At 46.6% G+C, this 20245-nt stretch overlaps 1 protein-coding gene across 1 annotated transcript in view; it reads right to left on the reverse strand.

Moving 5' to 3' along the window:
- Alk (Anaplastic lymphoma kinase) overlaps positions 1-20245 on the reverse strand; it is a 251749-nt gene that overhangs the window by 155383 nt on the left and 76121 nt on the right. Inside the window, exons 6-9 of the mRNA XM_075866168.1 lie at positions 19683-19804; positions 18230-18506; positions 10260-10307; positions 9851-9910 (exon numbers count right to left, since the gene is read on the reverse strand). Coding sequence (XP_075722283.1) covers positions 9851-9910; positions 10260-10307; positions 18230-18506; positions 19683-19804 — 507 coding nt within the window. The remainder of the gene's footprint in view (positions 1-9850; positions 9911-10259; positions 10308-18229; positions 18507-19682; positions 19805-20245) is intronic.

Raw genomic sequence — 20245 nt, forward strand, 5'->3', positions numbered from 1 at the left:
TTTATAACTGAGCGACACGGACTTAAGCAACGCCGGAATTGCTTCACACCAATAGATGGACTTTATGAGCTACAGACTTGTCAACTATACTCATCCCCGTGACGCGTAAGCACAGATCCATAATTAAAGCAGCGCAAAAGACAGAAGAGCAAGACCGAGAAGATCGCAGAACAACCGCACTGCCCTGTGGTCTTCTTTTTCTCATGCTGCCGTCTTTTGCACTGCTTTTGCCATCGAACTTAAATAACACGCCCAGACTTGAATCCTCCTCAAGTACAGGTCGTACGAAATCTTTATTGAACATCTTCGAGTACAGCCCCGTGGTTACTTTTCCAAGACAGAAGCCTTAAACACCTCATGCGAAACCAGGTGATGTGCTTCCGATCTTGAAGGTAGTGCAGAACGATGTTATAGGTACAGAAAGCTTTCGTAAAGTGGCGTGGCAGGATCAATGTTACCGGCTGACAGGAAATAGGTGATTACTTTTGCCTTCGAGTCGTCTTAAAGGAATACGTAAAGAGCCCTGTCGGGTTTCGCTTTTCGTATTTCAAATTTCGTGAATCATTGGATGATCTGAAGTTTCGAATCCAAATACAAAAGCGGTAAAAGCGGAGAAACGTTTGGCGCGTATACTTTGTGTTTTGTAGTACTCGCAAACTTTCATGACCATGCATTTCGAGCTGCAGTCGCGTATGCACATCTACATCGGGCTTAGCTGTGGCACACGAGAGACACTGGCCACGTTCCCTCGCATCCTCAAGAGCACTTTTTGGAGTTCGACTCCCGGGACCCAGTCAGCGTATCTTTTATAGCTACGCACTCCGAGTCTTTAATCCCTTCGGGACGAAGGCACGGCTACACCGCGCACTCCGCTCCTGAGCTGAACGCAGTAAAGAAAGCCTGCCGACTAGAAAAAAGAGAAGAAAAACAGAAGCTTCGCCAGACCCTTGAGAATATCTCGAATGACTTCGGAAGCCAAGGGAGCTCACCATGTTAGTTTTTGGTAATAGAGGGATTTTTGTTGTCTTACAATGTACCGCCTAAAATCAACTGTTCTTGTTCGAACTGCTTGCTTCCCGTGAAAAAAAAAGTTAAATTAATGCACCATGTCATTTCTTTCAGACATAGATAGATATATAGATAGATAGATAGATAGATAGATAGATAGATAGATAGATAGATAGATAGATAGATAGATGGATAGATGGATAGATGGATAGATAGATAGATAGATAGATAGATAGATAGATAGATAGATAGATAGATAGATAGATAGATAGATAGATAGATAGATAGATAGATAGATAGATAGGTTATGCTGCCTTATTCATGTAATAATTTTTGTAAAGATTAGAGGTCTCTTGTGAGCACGAAACAAGGGAACTTGTTCGAGGTGCTCCTTGTTGCCCCACCACGGTGGTCTAGTGGCTAAGGTACCCGGCTGCTGACCCGCAGGTCGCGGGATCAAATCCCGGCTGTGGCGGCTGCATTTCCGATGGAGGCGGAAATGTTGTAGGCCCGTGTACTCAGATTTGGGTGCACGTTAAAGAACTCCAGGTGGTCAAAATTTCCGAAGCCCTCCACTACGGCGTCTCTCATAATCAAATAGTGCTTTTGGGACGTTAAACCCCACAAATGAATCAATTAGTTTCCTTGTTACAACACCGAATGAAACCAACAGCCAAATAACTGACGGAAAGCATTGGGAACGTCATTGGTTGTTATTTGCTGTGGTGTAATAATATTACAGAAATTGAGAAGGTAATTGAAGTACCCGTGGAAGCACCCTTTCTGTGACTGCGTTTCTAACGTTTGGGATTACGCGTCCATTGCCGTATTAGCAGAGCTACTATGGTTTGTGTGTGTGTGTATGTGTGTGTGTGTGTGTGTGTGTGTGTGTGTGTGTGTGTGTGTGTGTGTGTGTGTGTGTGTGTGTGTGTGTGTGTGTGTGTGCGTGCGTGTGTGCGTGTGTGTGAGAGAGAGAGAGAGAAAGAAAGAGAGGTATAACTGTCACACCGTTTCATTGTTTTCTGAAAATTCTACCGCAAGCTCTGCATTCTCCTAACATATTATCTGTAGAACAAAAGAATGTCTCAGAAAAAGAAATTAATAAGTGTGTTTTTTTGCATACAGAAATCCCAAGTGCCATAAAAAATGAGCACCACACAAAAAATGCAAAAATAAAAAAAATCACGCGAGCTGCTAGGAGGCTCACCATTGCATCACTCTGGATCAGTTTGCGTTCCTGCTGCTGTAATCACATGGCTGTAATGTATTATCTGATCTTTTTCTTCAGAATTATCCTCGTTGTTTTTGATGCCGACGTACTCCTACCTGTGTTCTCTGCATGCTATTTCTATTGTCGTTATGTCTATAGGTATTCAACATATTCTGCAGGCTAAGTGGCTACTGTACATACGCACCACCTCTTCTTGTCCCCATCATCACCCTTCATCCCTCTTTCCTTCCCCTTTCCCTTATCCCCTGTGTGGAGTAGCAGGCTAGAGCGAACTAGCTCAGGCCGACCTCTCTGCCTTCTAATAAATTCTCACTCTATCTCTCTCTCTCTCTGCAGGCCTCATACGTGCGATATTTCTTGTAGAAGAGAAAAAAAAACATTTCTTTTTCTCCAGTAACTCCAGCGGGAAGACGTTTCAGGGTCCATCTATTATGTCTTGGAATGACATTGCACGTTATTCTTTTTTCCTGTGTCGACAGTTTACGAATTTGACAGCAAGGGCCTCACTTTTGTGATTAAATGTTATGCTGGATTAGTCTTTTTTATTAGAATATATTAACTGACAGAGGCAATTCTTGGAGCGAATAAAAAAGTAATATAAGGGACATAATAATAATCCTGGTGCGTGTGGATCGATGAAGTCCTGTATGTAACGAAAGAGGTCAATCTGATTAGGAATTCTCCTAAGAAATGGGGAGATCGCGAAGGGAAAACTTCCCACATGAAAAATAAATATCAGAGGGGGAAAGAGGGAGAGAGAGATGAAGGTTAAGTGAAAGCCAGAGGGTTAACCATGACACAAATATATGGTTTGCTACCCTTAACTGGGAGGGCGATAAGAGAGTACAGACAGGTAAGCAAGAAAAGATTGGGAGAAAAAGGTAAAAAGACCACGCGCGTACAAACAAACGAGGCAGTGTCATAGTCTTTCAGCGAGGTCTGTTGTGGCACACCCTGCGGAAACTTCAGAAGCGACTTCGTCACTTCTGGTTGGAATCTCGAACGTTTCGGCATTCCAAATTGAACCTTTTTCAGTAAGTTTACTCAATATACTAATGTTAGGTAGCATATACAGGAACTTTATTTTTCAGGTCCGAGCAGCGCCTCCAGTCGAGATCGCCAAAATCGAAACTAGGGGTCAGTGGGCTCCGATGTTATCAGCAGAAAATCTCGGGCCAGACATTTTTCGCGATAATTTGAGTTGTCTCTACTCAGAAACCCCCAAAAAATGCATGGCGTGCGTGCCATCACTGCTGCTAGCAACTCTCCTGAAAAAAGTCAATTAATATCTCTGAAAGCGGCTGGTCGTTTAGACGTGCAGACGCAGTTGAGAACTGTTGTCTCGGAGATCTGTATCGAGGACGATGGAAAAGAACGTGTGCAATGGTTTACTCGCTGCTACAGTTATCCGCGATACGTAACGAAGTCACGGGATCGACTTCGGGATGCAGCAGCGACAAAGCAGCGCAGAAAGCTAGCAGCACCGCGCTCTTGAAGCTGAGGGGCAATAATTATAGGCGGGTAATTACGACAAACCTCGGGTTGCTCATTACAGCGCTCCTCGGGTAACTCCCATCTTGCAAAGAGGATGTGAAATCGCAGATTATGAATATGTGGCTCGAGAAGCAAATCCCACAGGAGGAATTATGAAACAGAGAGGCACGAATTCTCCCGCAAGTTAATTAGCGGGGAAAACGAATAAACAAACATAAACACTCTGTATAATGGAAACAGCAGCTTAACGAACGGCTTAGCTGGGCTACCTACAAATAATAAACATAATAAAAAACAAGCAGTAACGATGTAAATTACTAGCCTCACCTTTTCTCGAAAATGGTATTTTTTCATACACACTTGGCAGAGAAGACGAAAAAAAGTGTTTTGGTCGCGATAGAAACATAAACAAACAGAATCACAAAAGCGATAAAAAATAACGTGAAACGCAGAATGAATGGGATGCGTTTCAAAGGGTAGCGCAGCAAGCAAGGCTGTATGTAATGACATGGCGAAAAAGTAGAAAAAAAAGCCCAAGGGTGTCATTAACGCACTAGCAATTAATTCGCACATTAAGAAGGTGAGCTACAATAACAAAACAAATGAAAAAAGATATACACAGAGCGGGTGAGGCAAACAGAGAGATCTGAAAAGAGGAGAAAGCTGGTCTCCCGATACATTTAGCTAAAAAAAAAAAACAGCACAGAAAATGAGGTGTAAAATGCTTACAAGGTTGTGCAAGTGCAAGTGGAGAATGAACATATTTTCCAGGAACGGCAAGAAACGACCAGAGGATCACTTGAGGGGGCGCGAGTGTGCCCGTCGTTTAAGTAATCAAAAGAAAAAGACATCGAGACGGACAGAGAGAGAGATTTTCGGCCACTTCAACGTCAGCAAAAAATCATACGAGGCGAAATTTCAACCAACTCTAGGGAGCGACCCAACTCGATTTAACGGCGCACGCGCGTCGAATGAGCAAAAAACAAACAAACAAAAGAAAACAAAAAAGTGACTTGACCGCTCAGGCGCCGTAGGGAGACAACACGTGGCGTTGCTGAATCTTCTTACATCTGAGCGGCAGCGAGACCTGTGATACTCTTACACTGGTGAGCCTGTTTCAGTGTCATTTTCGTCTTTTGGTGTAATCTCGCTTGCCTTTTTGCTGTAGACCGAGCGCTGACTTTGAGTCCAGCCGGGAAAGCTTGTTAAAGATACAACTTAATAAAGTGAAATTTTGGGCTAGCTGGTTCAGCTGGTCTAGTAATGTACTTTTTGAAAGGGTACACGTCAGCGTGGGCCTGATATGAACTCGCCTTCAACCAGCTTTTCAAAATGCGTAAATGTAGGCGGCGTTAGAAGAAAAAAAAAGTAGGCAGAACCAACCGCGGCTTTTTTTCTATGTAAAAGAGTGTCCACAGTATGATAGGTGACGGAAAACGCTTACGTAGCTACGCGCCATTGAGATGATCGTTCTGTCACTACGAACTGCTCGCGGACCTTTCGTTATTGCCCGAATCGTGGGGCCAGCACACGGCCACCTACCTCTTTGAATAATAATGTCTTTTATTTTCTTAAAGGAGACATGAAAAATAATTCAAGGTCAGGTTAACGAGACAGACATTTATCTGGAGACATACACAACACCTACAAACCAACAATGTCGTTATTGCTCGAATGGTCGGGCCAGCACACGGCCACCTACCTCTTTGAATATTAATGTCTTTTATTTCCTTAAAGGAGACGTGAAAAATAATTCAAGGGCAGCTTAACGAGACAGATATTTATCTGGAGACATACACAACATCTACAAAATGTCAAGAACAAATATGGCCTAAAACATATTTACAATGAAAAACATTGGGGGACCCTTAAGCTTCGCCTTTAAGAGTTGAACGCGATAGTGAAATCCGGCCCCCAGCGCACTCCTCAAGCGCTAAGTGCATACTTATTCATATGTTTTGTTACATACACACGCACGCACACAAACACGCACACAGTAGATCGGACAAGCGCGCGCTATTTTAGCCAAACAGGCTCGTTTTTATCGTGACACCTGTCGAACAAAATGCGTTAAAGGGGCCCTGAAACACTTTTCCAAGTAACCATGGAATGAATTCACTAGAAGAGCTTATTGCCTCACGAATTCAATGCCGCAAAAAAACTGACAATCCGTCCTACGCGAGTGGAGTTACAAAGGTTTGTCGCATGCTGCAATTGCATTATCTCTTCTCTCGTCCTGACGAAAGCGCTGGAAGCTTAAGCAGGGAGGCGTGGCATGGCAAAGAAACTACCGCGCCTCCTGACCTTGAGTCCTTTGTTTTTCTTCAAATGCGCGGCTTTTTCCAGTGTGATCACGCGCGCACGCATGGGCAAGTAGCGGCCTCCCGCGGCTATCTCGGTAACTATTATTTTCGGTCACAGACGCAGACTATTTTTCGCTCACAACCAACGGGGTCGACGCCAGCGGCTGGTTTTCAGCAACACGAGCTCTTTAACGTATAGAGTTTCCTACTATACACTAGATGGAACTCTGGTGCTAGTGTCTATGGGAGCTGCAACGCACAGCGCTTCAGCGAGCATGGGAATAATGGGTAGTACAGACATTTGTCTAATTTTCATACTTCTGGCCTGCTTCTGCCTCCGTGTGTATTCGTGTGGCTTAGAGCTGTTTTTTCACAAAAAAATAACTTAGCAAATTTTCAGCGTTTGCGCTTCATAACCTTATTCTTTTACACTTACCATAATGAATCAAGTCACTAAGTTCCAAAGGGCTTGTTTTTTCCTTCAAAACGAAACCGTAACCAGCAATAAACGAAGCCGCAAGTATGATTCACCACCCGCAAATACGAAGACTAGGCAAATTTGTGTACTACCCATCATTCCCATGGTCGTTGAACGATCGCAGCGCCACAGTGCCCTCTAGTTAATTTTGGGAAACTACGCTTTAACGCTATCGCGTTAACAATTCGCCCGCCGCGCAAATGAGTGAGATACGAAACCCCTCGCGACGCTGACATCAAAGCAGGGCAACGTAAACCATCACGAGTTAGCGTTCGCTGGCTGCCAGCACGCGCCTTGAGTGGAATGGAATGAAAAAACTTTATTTAAGTCCTGCAGGACGCGCTTAGCACGTAGCGGGCGTCCCCACGTAGGGACCGACAGGGAGTACCTGGCAGCTGCTTCGTGGGCCTGCTGGACGGCCCATTGCTGGTCGGCGAGAAGTGAGCTCCTGAGGGACCTCTCCCACTTGCTTGAGGTAGAGTCGAGAGGAGTTGTTCTACACTCCCAGAGCATGTGTGCTAGTGTCGCTCTGTGTCCACATGATGGGCATGTGTCGCTGGGGTATGTATCCGGATAATAAACGTGAAGCGTGGCAAGGTTTGAGTACGTGTGTGTCTGTAATAGGCGTAGGGTTAATGCCTACGGTCGGTTAAGTTTCAGATGTGGGGGTGGAAAAATGCGGCGTTACAGGTAAAAGTGCTTTGTAATTTCATTGTAAGTAATTGGTGCATCCCGATTGGTATCTAACCCAGCAAGATGAGGTTGCCCTGCGGCAGTGCGGTCGGTAAGTGCGCGCGCTGCATGATGGGCGATCTCGTTGAGGTTGGATAGGGCACCCGGCACTTGGCCGAGATGTGCGGGGAACCAGATGACAGTGTGGTGCTTCAGGGCACTCGGGTCCGCATTGCGCAGGATACGTAACGCGTGGTCGGAGATGACTCCGTGTTCGAAGGTTTTGATGGCCGGCCTGGAGTCGCTGTAGATGAATTCCCGTTTGCTGTCGAGCATATAGCTATAGCTATAGCTACTTGCTCCGCTACTTCGGGGTTTCGGGTGAGGATTGTGGCAGAGTTAAGAGTCTGCTGTGCGGATGATACCGCGACCACGGCAAACGCTCGGTTATTGCGATAGGCAGCGGCGTCCACGAACGAGACCTTGTTCGCTTCTATGTCTATGCGCTTGAGAATGGCGGTCGCCCACGCAAGGCGCCTGCCTCTCTTGTATTCGGGGTGTACATTTCGTGGTATGGGAGCGATCATGATAAGGTCGCGGATTTCACGGGGAATCAGAGTAAACTCGGGGGAGGGTGGGGGGAGGGGGTCCCTGGCCCTCGAGGAGAAGAAGCCAAGCTCGCGCAGAATATGGCGGCCCGCCTTGGTGGTAGTGAGTCGGGTCAATTGCACGCGTTCCTGAGCTTCGGCGATCTCTTCTAGCGTGTTATGTACGCCAAGCTCGAGGAGTTTGTACGTTGGAGTGGTGATAGGGAGGCCAAGGGCTCGTTTGACTACCTTGCGAATAAGCGCTTTGAGTTGATCGCGCTCAGCACGTAGCCATTTGTGTATAGCGGCAGCGTAGGTAAAATGGCGCAAAACAAATGCGTGTACGAGACGCAGCAGGTTGTCTTCTTTGAGGCCTTGGTGCCTGTTGGCTACTCTACGTACGAGTCGTATGGCATTCTCAGTCTTAGTCCTGAGCTTGTGTACTGTTTGGGTGTTGGCTCCGCGGGACTCGATTATTATGCCGAGGACCTTGATGGTGTCTATACCCTGGGTACAGTATGACCATCTCTGGTGTGGAGGGTGATATTGCGTTCCGCCGGAGGTTTCCACCCTTTGGGCTGGGCACCCCGGCATTTGGGCAAATATATCAACAGCTCCGACTTCGCGGGTGAGTATTTCAGACCGGTGTGGTCGAGGTAAGACTCGGTGGTGTCAATAGCCTCTTGCAGGGCGGACTCAATGAAGCCATATCGTGCTCCACATATACCCTGTGGAGCACCATATGGTTACATCATCCCCATAGATAGTGTGATTTAGCCCGTCGATTTTCGAAAGTCGTTTGGAAAGCCCGATCATCACGAGGTTGAAGAGCGTGGGCGAGAGGACAAATCCTTGAGGAGTGCGCCGCTGTCCGAGCTCCACTTCTTTCGACACTAGGTCTCCTACGCGGAGGACGGCTCTGCGTCGAGTGAGAAAAGAGCGGATAAAGTAGTAAAATCGATGACCTAGGCCGAGGGCTGCGATCGCTTTCAAGATTGACAACTGCGTTATTGTATCGAAGACCTTTTCTAAATCGAGACCGAGTATTGCACGAGTGTCCCGAGTGTTTCCGCCATCTAGAATTTGATGCTTCAGGAGTAACATGGCGTCTTGAGTGGATAACCTTGGTCGGAAGCCAATCATGTGGTGCGGGATGCAGTCGTTATCTTCCAGGTATCGACCAACCCTGTTGAGAACGACGTGCTCACCCACTTTGCCCACGCACGACGTGAGAGATATGGGGCGTAGGTTATCTAGGTTCGGCGCCTTTCCCGCTTTGGGTATGAGAACCGTGTGAGCTAGTTTTCAAGCATCGGGTATCTGACGCGCCTCGAGGTGCCTTTGATTTCCTGCTCGGCGCATGCAGCTTCGCGTGAGCTGGCTTTGCTGGCTGTAGCTGCGGCGCTCGCTCGCGCACGCTTTCACGCGCAGTGTTCACGTCACAGTTTTGCGTAGTCACGTGCCAGCTGTGTTTACCTTGCCTCCAGAACTGCTCCTGCCTAGCTTGGTGCTCTTTGGAACCGAAACTGAGACTGGGTGCCGTAGAAACGTCTCTAAATAAATAACCATCGCGCGCTACACGCAAACGACGTCTCCAGTCGCGATAAGTGGTGATAAGCTACATATTGCAATAACAACTAAAAAAGTGTGCAAAATTTTTGTGTCAGTGCTTATGTCCTACAAAGACACGGCATGCCTCTAGTATCTTTTCCATAAGGACTCATTTTGGTGACCATGTGCTGAAGCATAGGCGGGATACAAAATCTGTGTGTATTAAAAAAACTGGTGACCAGATTTCAGTCATCTTTAAGATTGAGACGATTTTCGAATCATGAGGCCATATCTCCCTAAGTAACGACCCTTATAGAAACAGGGGAGAGGACGGCTACAAGATGGCGACGTCAGATGGCATTCAGTTGAAGCCTTCCACTTTCCCCGGTAGACTCTGGTGAGCCATGTTTTCAATGGCTCACGAACTATTGGAGCGGCAGGGCTTGGAAGGGTAAATTTTAAATTCATTATCCAGCCGCGACCGCCTTAGAGAGTTGACTACATGCGTTCAGACTCTTTCACTTACTTTTAGTGATGTTTCCTTCGTAGATTTTTTCGGGTGGCGGTGCTTCCAAGATGGCGTCATCTGTTGAAAGCCAAGAGAACGCGTTCGTCATGGTGTGGCTGAACTTCATTCAATGAGGTACGCTGACTGAAAATTTATAAACTCTATTGAATATATAACTAACATGCAAGTACAACTATCGTATGCTTGCTCATATCACCGGCGATATGTGCCACCGTACTACCAACATAAGATATGGGCAACCATTTCAAAAATTAATGATTGCCAACAAAAGGTTACACTACTCAATCACCCGACCAGACCGATTCCACCATAGTTCAAATCTACCGCGCAAGCTATCATAGCGGCACAAATATTAACGTATTTGAAGGGCACGAAGATAAACATAAACTGTAGGGTATATACTTACCGTTACTGCTGTCTGTAGGATACTCTCGGGTTTCGTTTTCCGGGACGCCTGGAAAAAAAGAACAGAAGGATAACACTCTTCAGTTCGATTGATACGATTTATGAATGATATCATCGCTTATACGCGTGTCCCTGGAGAAAGCATGGGAAGGAAGGGAACAACCCAGTCATTATGGCCAGCCTAAACAAGACACGGGACTAGAAGAATAACGTAGCTTACATACCTCTAGTCCTGTGTGGTGTTCACACACGCCATCATGAGTATATTGCAACTCAACTCGCCGAATTTGCTGCATTGTTAAGTGGAACTACCGTATAATAACCGTGGCACCGCATGGTATGGTGAAAAGCTGTCTCTAGCGCAATATATATATATATATATATATATATATATATATATATATATATATATATATATATATATATATATATATATATATATATATATATATATATATATATATATATATATATATATATATATATATATATATATATATATATATATATATGTCCGCTTAGCTATACGAATTCAGGTGTAGAACGCGACACCGTATTAAGGCTGCGTGCACATCGTCTTCTCAATCGCTAGCAAACGTTTCGCTTTCGGTGCTTGCCTCAACCGCGCCGCAAGAAAACGAACGTCTGCGCGCCTAACATTGGCCGTTTTAAACTGTCCTAGAGTGCCTACCTCAAGTACTGCTGAGCATTACGCCACAATTCTACCTGTTGCGATTCAGCGAAGGGCCCACTGGACGTTGGTGAGACAACAGGCGAAGATACGCAGCTGCTCACTTTGTAGATGGTTTGGTGATAGTGAGCATTAATTATGTTCGAGTGCCAGCTTGTCGACCACGGTTTTTTTTTAGCGGGGGGTGGGGGAGAGAATTGGACACTCACTGAATGTAGGCCTTGAAAACACCAACTTTTATTATATTAGTTTTCGGGGAAACACCCTCCAACATATGAGCGTCCTGGTTGGCCCAAACCCCTAGAATATCCCCCCCGCCCCCTCTCTACGGCCCTGCTGAGCTCTTTGTAATGGGTGCGCTTGTCAAACAACCCCTCGTAGAGCAATTCGCCTGTTCTGGCACGTCGCGAAATTTTACGCTTCTTTCACACAATATTGAACTTCTTAAGGAGACTCCGTTCACTACATAACACTATTACAGCGTCTTTTCTTTATTTCTTACTTTTCTGAGAAGCAGTTTCAAGCACTGCTGTTGCTGTACCAGAAGTCCAGCTTTCCTATATGCATCAGTCCCAAGTTCGGTTCAGCCGAACCGAACTTGTTCTTGTTTATTCATTCATTTGCGGCTATATAAATTTTTCACTCATTGACAACGCTCCTTTATCCCTCGCAACCAACGATGCCGACAACAAAATTTCCCCGAAACAAACTCTGTCGCGTTGAAAAATATCTTTTTGTGCGAAAGAATGAGGCGTGTGACACTGATGCACGTATCCCCAGCTTGGTGGTATGTATATTTGCCACCATGAGTTATCTTTCCGTCACGTCTCGTTACTGTCTTTTGAACCCAGTTTTCATTTACTTTTTTCCTCTATCACTTCATCTAGAACTTCTGGATAGTCATAGCCATCGTCTCCTAAATCAGATCTACTCCATTTCGGCGATGCGCCGTTGGCTCTGCACTTTTTTTATCCATGCGTTTTTTTTTCTATAAATGTTGAACCTTGCGAGTGCGCTCTCGTCCTCGTACGTCACATTTTCCGAATTCCTTTCGTTCCCCATTTTGCTTATTTTTTTATATTAAGCATTCTCTGAACCTGACACCTTCAGGGAGTTCTCGATGCTACGCAGCAGAGCGCCTCTCTCCGCCGCCAGCAAATCTGCGCACGCCACTGTAGCCGGAACCGGGGTTTGCAGGCGGAAGTGTTTCGCTCGAGGAAATTACGAACATTCTTCGCTCCTTCGTGCAGCTGTCAGCGTTCGTTATGCGCATTGAATTTCGAGAGCACGTGCACGCGAAGTTGTTTCGCCGCGTTCGATATGAATACGGATATTTTCATCTGTCTATTGTTGTTCGAGAGCTGAAATTTCAAAGACACGCGGCGAATCGATTGGAACATCGGCGCGTTCTTCCTATTCCACGACGCCTTCCGGAAGTAATTCGCTATATCGCGTGCGTCTGAGACGTAATTTGAAGCGAGCACGCCTCTGCTTTTTTTAGGGGCGAAGCTCCTTATGGCGTGGCTTGTGCGTCTCTCGTAGTACGTAACCACCAGTGGCACATACCCGAAATAGCGGTCCTTACGATTTGGGCCTCCAAGGTAGTTCCGGTGAGAGATTTCTTCTGTGCGTTGTTGAACAATAAAATATGCACATGTTAATGGCTGCTAATGTGGGAATGAGAGACAGGAGCATTCGGCCTTTAGGTAACGCGCACGCTGCGATCCCCATCAGCAGCTATTGGCATGTTTATTGAGCACCATCTGACAAGAAAGGGTTGCTACGTTATACTCGCTGGGTGTAACCTCCTTGGTTTTAGAAAGGTTTAGCGAGCGTTAAGCCGCATAGCCATGAATACAGTGAACTAGTATATACCATGAACTCGAGGTGGTTAAAGGTGGGAAGTAAACCCGAAGCGCAAGCCGTAAGAAAGTGTGCATGTGCCACCTCCCGTTTAGTCCTTGAAATGTCCGCTGGATGGCGGTGCTTCTATATGGAGAATATATGATGAAAAGATGCTAGATGGTAGTACTTGGAGTGCTGAATAAATGGACTAACGGACACACAGACAGATGCATGGATGGACGCATGAACGGGCGCAGGCGCGGATGCATGGACGAACGCAGGGACGGACGCACGAACAGACGCACGCACGGACGGGTGGATGGACGCATGGACGGTTACACAGACGTACGCAGGAACGGACGGAAGCAAGAACGAATGGACGGACGAATGCTTCGCCCCACTCCCCATCATTCACTCCGTGGATATGCTGCCATTTTTTTTAATGCGAAGCATTTCTAAGCAAACTTCATAGACTTTGAGCGTATCTATCTACCTAGCCGCTTACGTTTGAGTGCTCTCGTGGTCACCCCCTTGGCGTGAACCAAAATTGATTGATATGTAGGGTTTAACTTCCCAAAACCACCATATGATTATGAGAGACGCGGTAGTGGAGGGCTCCGGAAATTTCGACCACTTTGGGTTATTTAACGTGCACCCAAATATGAGCACACGGGCCTAAGACATTTCCGCCTCCATCGGAAATGCAGCCGCCACAGCCGGAATTCGATCCTGCGACCTGCGGGTCAGTAGCCGAGTAGCTTAGCCACCAGGCCACCGCTGCGGGGCGTGAACCAAAATTAGCATGGGAGGGTAAGATGGTTTGACGTATATGACGTGCTGCTCAAGACATGAATAATGTCACAATCCCGCCGCGTACGTCGTCAAACACCGTCAGACACTTGTACATACTCAATGGCAGGTATGTGCCGCTGGTATGCGGGTATTTGCCACAACTGATTGACACTTAGTATCTACCCAGGAACCATGAGAAAACTCAAGCACAATTTTAACGCGCGAGCGTTAAGAAGTACCCGACATCGGTAGCGTCGACCCGACGAATACATTGGATAAATGTAAGGGTCCCAGCTGGAATTTAACCCGAGAATTCTGCGTGGCAAATGAAGCATTTTACCACAGACCTACGCCAAATCTGAGAACTACTCTTCAAATCGACGCTAATCTTCGTGAAACGTCAATAGTAGTTGTAGTGCTCCCTACCCAATTTTATAAACATCACATATGTACTCCTTTGACACAGCCTTCACGTCAAGTTAACGTCAATTGTGGTTAGTTGCCATGCGCTGAAGTTGATTTATGTAGCAGTGTCCAGGGCCAGCATCCTCGCGATCATCTGCGCTTCATATCAGGTTCTCGTGTTGCTAATACGCTAGTTCCAGTTGTCATTGTTGCGCAAATGTGAACAAATGGCTATATGAACATCTGCAACTCCTTAACATATGACTGCGCGTGCAAAAATTGCATATTTAGCATCATTTCATGGTGTGTCGATCAATGAAAAAAATTGCAACATGATCACTTTCTCTCCGCATGCTTCGCATACTGCCGATTCTTAGGTACGCGGGATCTGCCGATTTTTTTCTTTCGGACATGTTATTCTTCAAGCTCGTTGCGATAGCAATTATGTGAACACTTCACGCATTTCTATGCCGCTGGCGACGCGGTGATCTTGGTGTACTGGTATCCACAGCGCATGCACGAAAAGAAGCTTGGAGGGATTGATTGATATGTGGGGTTTAACGCACCAAAACCACCATATGATTATGAGAGACGCCGTAGTGGAGGGCTCCGGAAATTTTGACCACCTGGGGTTCTTTAACGTGCACCCAAATCTGAGCACACGGGCCTACAACATTTCCGCCTCCATCGGAAATGCAGCCGCCACAGCCGGGATTCGAACCCGCGACCTGCGGGTCAGCAGCCGAGTACCTTAGCCACTAGACTACCACGGCGGGGCAAGCTTGGAGGGAGCGTAACGAATTTCACTGGTCTCGACGAGCGAACTGCCTGTGACGCCTATACCCCTCCCAACCAGCACGCGGTGTCGTCTGGGTACAAGTTCAGGCACCCGCAGCCGACGAAAGGGAAGCGAGCCGACCAATAGCAGCGTTTGCCTATCACGTTACCAGGGCATGTTTCTCCGTTAATTTTGTTAATGACTACGCGTCGAGAAAGCCACGTGGTGCTCCTTCCTATATAGTTTTTAAAAGCTTGTTAAAGCTTCTTATGCTCGTGCGTTGTCCGGTGGCCTCCGGCGTGTACACCAGTTTTGTCAGTGTACACTTCTGCGGTCGTCACTGACGGCATTCTCTCCGGTAATAGCAAAAATGTTCACTAGATGGCGCGCCGCCACCCAAGGCGTCAGTTTTCTTTTCGACAGAGTTCATCTATGCTTTTTTCAACGTGCAGCCTCTCAACGCGCACGTCCGTGACATCGAACATGATGCCGTCGTTACAGAAGCCGACGTGCTATGCTTTAAGGAGATGTGAAACGCTGGGAACGTGCACATAAATGGTTTCGTTCCAGTCATCCGCACCAAAGAAGCTGAGCGTCTTGCGGGTGGTAACGGGATCGACGACAAGCTACCTAATGCGGCTGAAGATCTCGCGTTGCGAATAACCAGCCATATCCATAACGGAAAGCACGCTGCTGTGAAGCTCTCATCCGGGATAGCAGTCATGGCCATGTACTTGGCACCAAACTTGCCAGAGCAAGACATCACCAAGTGCATTGAGAAGGCAATACATCGGTACGAAAGCGAGTTCAAACACGGAACCTTTGTACTCGTCGGGGTTCTGAATGTTGACATCATGCAAAGCGATTGGATAGTCCAACACATGATGTTACGGTACGCTCTACGATGCGCATCGTAAGAATGCAAGTGCGCCACCACCACCAGGCGCTTTTGTATCAATGTTGCTTTCTCGAATTTTTCATTGCGTCCCATCATCGATAATCCTTTGGCAACATACTTTAGTGATCATAAAGTAATAATCTTCAAAGGGAAACGAGTCCCTGAGCTCATCGAGCGATGCCCACCTTGCGCTTCGCAAAAGAACGTCGCTTGTGTATATAAAATGCATATAGTTCATCAAAATGTTTATGGTGCATCGAAATGTAAATAATAAATTTTGTGTATGTAATATATGTATAACAACACTGTCACGTCTACATACGATTCTGGGACATATGCACGGAAGATTTGTGGGTTACCTGACCATCTCCGAGCAAGCTCCCCTAACATTATAAAATTTGTGGATATGGTGGTGATACTTTTTCCTTCTTTTCTTAATTTTCCTGTTTGGTCGTATATAACCGTACTTGTACGAACTCGTTCTTAAAAGGGTCTCCACAGACAGACAGTGTGTTCGAACTTGAAGGGAAAAAAGAAACAAGTAAAAAAAAGTGGGATGATGACATCGAGCGCATGCGCCAATGCGCTATGCTCAATCTGCTCTGGCGATGAGTCAGGGCAACACAGATGCGGTGTCAAATGCTGACGTAAGCATCACGCACGTATACAATACGCTGTTGACATAAGGGTTATGGTGCGTGCGCATTACACGTTATCATATTTTCTTATTGGATGGCACACCGTGGTGCACATAGGTTAAGCAGAACGGATACACGACGTCGTGGGAGGCGCGACTCTTGGGAAAGAATATAATCATAATACTCATATTATCAGAGGCTTCTTGACCGAAAACCAATATACGATAATGAGAGACGGCTTAATGAAGGCCTCCGGTAATTTTTATTATCTGGCGTTCGTTAACATGCGCTGACGAAGAGAATAAAATGATCTATAAAAGAGAGTTAACGTATATCTTTCGAGAGGGAGGTAGTGGTGGCAAGTCAGAACCCACCAATAGTACAAGGGTTCTTTTTTTGTTGTTGCTAAGACTGAGGGTGACACCCGCCGAATAAACATCCTAATTAGAGTGATAGTGTTAGATGCCTCCTCAAACGCTTAAAAAGTGAGCGTCGGCACCGGTGATATCAGCTCGAGCTATGAAAAAAATCACCACCTTGGGATTACTTTATCCTGTCAGGTCATAACGTCAAGATCCCATGATGTCATTAAGATGTCATCAGACGGCATTGTCTCTTGTACAAATGATGGCCGATCATGAAGATCATGCTGTGAGGTCACGACAACGTCACAAGTCCCAGAAATTTGTGATGTCATAAAGATAACGATGACATGACTAGACAGCATCGTCGCTTGTACAAAGGATGGCCGATCGCAGAGGCCATCCTGCAATATCAGAATGACGGTGTAGCGTAGCGCTAGTGGTCGCCTGCCGGCTAGAGAAAAGGATGACGAGCGCTGGTAGCGTATGGCGCCCAGAATGTTCGTACGCCTCTGGCAGTGGTGACGGTCGCTGGTCTTCTTCGGCAGCTCGCTTCTTGTACGTCTCGTCTCTCGTCATTTCATTAAACCAGTGACAACGGCATGTCTACGTCATACTCTGTTACGCCGTCGATACAATGTGAAAAATTACAGAAATTTGTGACGTCATTAAGTGACGATGACATCATCAGACGGCATCGTCGCTTGTACAAAAGACGGCCGATCACGGAGGCACTTCAAGATCACGCGCCAGTTCCTCCTATACCGCAGGCAGTGCACAATCTGATTGCGTATGGAAAGCTTTTGGGAAAAACCTCTACAATTGATCCTTCATAGCAGGGAAATGAAAGGATACGCGGAACAAGGAAGACTCGCAGAACTTTGGGCTAAATAACAACATGAGATTTTATGTCGCAGGCACAAATATGTACGCTTCTCGGGAGACAAAAATAAAAAAAAACAACATAGAGGGGAGATGGACTAACTCGTGCGCCCCGACTATTCCATGACAATGCCGATCACGTGCTGAGATAATTAATTTTCTTGCCACTTAGTACGATCGATGGTGTGCTTACGCATCATGGCTGAATGAAACCAATTGCGAATGCTTCGTTGCTAAGTTCTGCGAGTATATTTTTTTTCGTGTGTCCTCCGCACTGTTCCCTGTTGTGAAGTCACGCTAACAAGCTCAAGTTCATGCCCTTTTAAACTATATAATCAAGTAAGAAGCACTATAATAAGAAGGTTGATTGATTGAGATGTGGGGTTTAACGTCCCAAAACCACCGTATGATTATGAGAGACGCCGTAGTGGAGGGCTCCGGAAATTTCGACCACCTGGGGTTCTTTAACGTGCACCCAAATCTGAGCACACGGGCCTACAACATTTCCGCCTTCATCGGAAATGCAGCCGCCGCAGCCGGGATCCGAACCCACCACCTGCGGGTCAGCAGCCGAGTACCTTAGCCACTAGACCACCGCGGCGGGGCATAATAGGAAGGCTTTCGACTTTTCGTTGTCTTAGGCCTGTATCCCTGTAGCGTGCAGAAAGAGCTTGACTCACCAATGCCGAAGCACTCCGGTCCCAGCGTGAGGTCGTCGACCGCGATGCAGCCCCAGCGGCGCACCGCCGACTGGGCCACCAGCTGCATGGTGAACGGGTGCCGCAGGGCGGGCAGCGAGCGCACCACCCGCGTCCAGGTGCCGGCAGCGTCGTCCTTGATCGAGGCCGACCACAGCTCGTGGCGCAGGCCGCTCGCGTGCCGAGGGTCTCGCTCCACGGCGTACAACGTCAGGCCATAGGGACGCAGTGTGCGATCTGCATAGTGGTGCAGACGAACCTACGCAGACAAGTAAGTGGCGTCTAAAACATGGTCCCATGTGGTGTCCAGCTCCAGAATTGTTTTATGCGCTCAGAAAAAGAATCGCTTTTTCCCTCAAACACAAAATAAGAAGAATACAAAAAAATCAAACTCAGAGGGTCCCTTATACATTAGCCTAACAAGACACGAGAGCGGATGCCATAATCGTGGTTGGAGGTTCAGATGTCTCGTGAGTGTCCGCACGCCCTTTCTTCAAGGGCTGCTAGTGCGTACATTTTTCAGTTATACCATGTGGTCAGATCCCGCCATAGTTGAAGCTTATTGGCCCAACAAACCGCTATGCTCTCTTTGATTGACCTAAATGCCACCATTATGAAACTTAAAACAGTATGGCAAAGTTTCGCAGTGCCTCCAAAACCAGCGTCCTTATTCATCCTGTGGCTGATGATAATGATGACGACGATGAATGATATAGGATTTCTCTTAGTAATGAGTTGGTAGCGTTCAAGCACCTACTTGGCAAATTCACACGGCTAGTTGTCTGGCGCACACTTTTGCCACTTGATACAACATATGCGAACGCGTCTTTTTGTCTAACGTGATCATAATTATGCTATATTATTAGTTCCTTCAGTGCTTGCACATAGAGCTCAATTTTTTCCTCTTTTTTGTTTTCATTTCCCCTTTACCTTCCACATTGAATAAAGAAGCAAATGAGACGCGCATGTGGTCGATTTCTTACCTTTCATATATCCATGGTCTGTGTCTGTCAAGCACGTTATTTTTCACCCGTGATTGAAATAAACCAATTATTTCCCAATACTTGATACACCATTCCGAACGCATCTTTAAGAAGGGGGATCACAATTGGCACAAGAGAAGCTGGCCAACGGAGGTGAGCAGTTTTGAACGCTTAACCAAAATGAGTCTGAAAGAGAAATCTACCAGTTTTAACTGCATTACTTTTCTCTTTTCCTTTTAAGGCACTCATTCGAAGCACAATCGTAATATAGCCTACGAGCCAATGACAACGTCACATTATGGCGAGGGTTGCCTTGTTTGCTCTCACACTGTCGCGTTGTTGGCACTGTTTCGCCATAACGAACGTGAACAAAGTAGCCCCTTAAGAACTATTAAATTACATCCTGTTACGCCGGACTGACAGCACGTTCTTGAATAGACGGCAGCGCTTACATGGCAGGAGTTGAAGTACGCCGACGTGTGGTTCATGTGGTAGTAGGGTAGTTTCGGGAATTCCGGGCTCTCCAGGACGGCAGCGTGGCCGAATGCCTTCCCCGTGGCGCAAACGTAGTGTCCTGCACAAGGCGCAATAAGAAGAACGAGGCCGTTCAGTATTATCCCTCACACTGATGCACCACCCGAAAAGGCAAACGAGTCGCCAGTTTCTCAAAAAGAGCGAGGCAATGAATGAGTTGGCAACAAATTGTTATACTTTATGTGAAGTGCAGTTATAGCATCCCAGTTGGTGTAACTCAACGAAACGCTGTTGTAAAGAAAAGCAGCCATGGCAGTGAGCGAAGCGACGTTCAGGATGTCTTTTTTAAAGGTAAACACAACAGGACACATCGCCCACAAAGGTATGAGTCATGTGCCAATCTCTGTCAAGACAGCGAGTGCGCCACCACGCCTACACAGTCTGCCGGAGTCAGGCAGCCTTCAGATTGGGATGTTAAATGCCGAAAAAAAAAAGAGCCACGAACCATTCCTTTTTTTATTACATGGTGTTTCCCATTGGT

Source organism: Rhipicephalus microplus, chromosome 6 (genome assembly GCF_043290135.1).
Source record: "Rhipicephalus microplus isolate Deutch F79 chromosome 6, USDA_Rmic, whole genome shotgun sequence".
Taxonomy (NCBI): domain Eukaryota; kingdom Metazoa; phylum Arthropoda; class Arachnida; order Ixodida; family Ixodidae; genus Rhipicephalus; species Rhipicephalus microplus.